General features: G+C 51.1%; 1 protein-coding gene across 1 annotated transcript in view; it reads left to right on the top strand.

Moving 5' to 3' along the window:
* Positions 1-294: 294 nt before the first annotated feature.
* LOC136937823 (nuclear receptor corepressor 2-like) overlaps positions 295-750 on the top strand; it is a 27991-nt gene continuing 27535 nt past the window's right edge. The window contains 1 exon segment of the mRNA XM_067230940.1: positions 295-322. Coding sequence (XP_067087041.1) covers positions 295-322 — 28 coding nt within the window.

The following is a 750-nucleotide window of genomic DNA, read 5'->3' on the forward strand; positions in this document are numbered from 1 at the left end:
ACACAGTCCAGCCAAGCGCCGGGCCAGCCGTCAGGAGGATGTTTCTGCCGTTCATGCCGGGCTGAGCCCTGTCCAGGGGGGGGGCGTCACGCTCACATGCCCGGGAGCGGGCCCCGTCCCTGGGCACCTTTACCACATCTGGTGGCAGATTGCTCTTACGTAAGGCAGAGTTCAAGTCCGAAATTGGAACGACGAACAGACACGATTAAATGTGTCATTAGTGTCAGGGGTTTGGTTTGTTCCTAGAAAAGGCATTAAGCATTTGTATTTTCTTTTAGTCGTTCCACCGAGGTCATGGATGACCTCAGATGTATGATCTCAAGTAGGTGGTTGGTTTGTGGCAGGTATCCTGTGGAGAGACTGTGTCTCATCTGAATCTTACGCAACATGCGTCACTGGGACGTCTGTTGTCTCTGATTCACTCTCACAGTGAGGTGCCCACTGCCTGTCACCTGCTGCACAAACCTAGTTAGGCACCTGCAGCGATTGTGTGTGTGTGTGTGTGTCTGTATGTGTGTGTTTGTCTGTGTGTGTGTGTGTGTCTGTCTGTCTATGTGTGTGTATCTTTCTGTCTGTCTGTCTGTCTGTCTGTCTGTCTGTCTGTCTGTGTGTCTTTCTGTCTGTCTGTGTGTCTGTCTGTGTGTCTTCCTGTCTGTCTGTCTGTCTGTCTGTCTGTGTGTCTTTCTGTCTGTCTGTCTGTGTGTCTGTCTGTGTGTCTTCCTGTCTGTCTGTCTGTCTGTGTGTCTGTAT

The sequence above is a fragment of the Osmerus mordax genome, chromosome 28, assembly GCF_038355195.1.
Source record: "Osmerus mordax isolate fOsmMor3 chromosome 28, fOsmMor3.pri, whole genome shotgun sequence".
Classification (NCBI taxonomy): Eukaryota; Metazoa; Chordata; class Actinopteri; order Osmeriformes; family Osmeridae; genus Osmerus; species Osmerus mordax.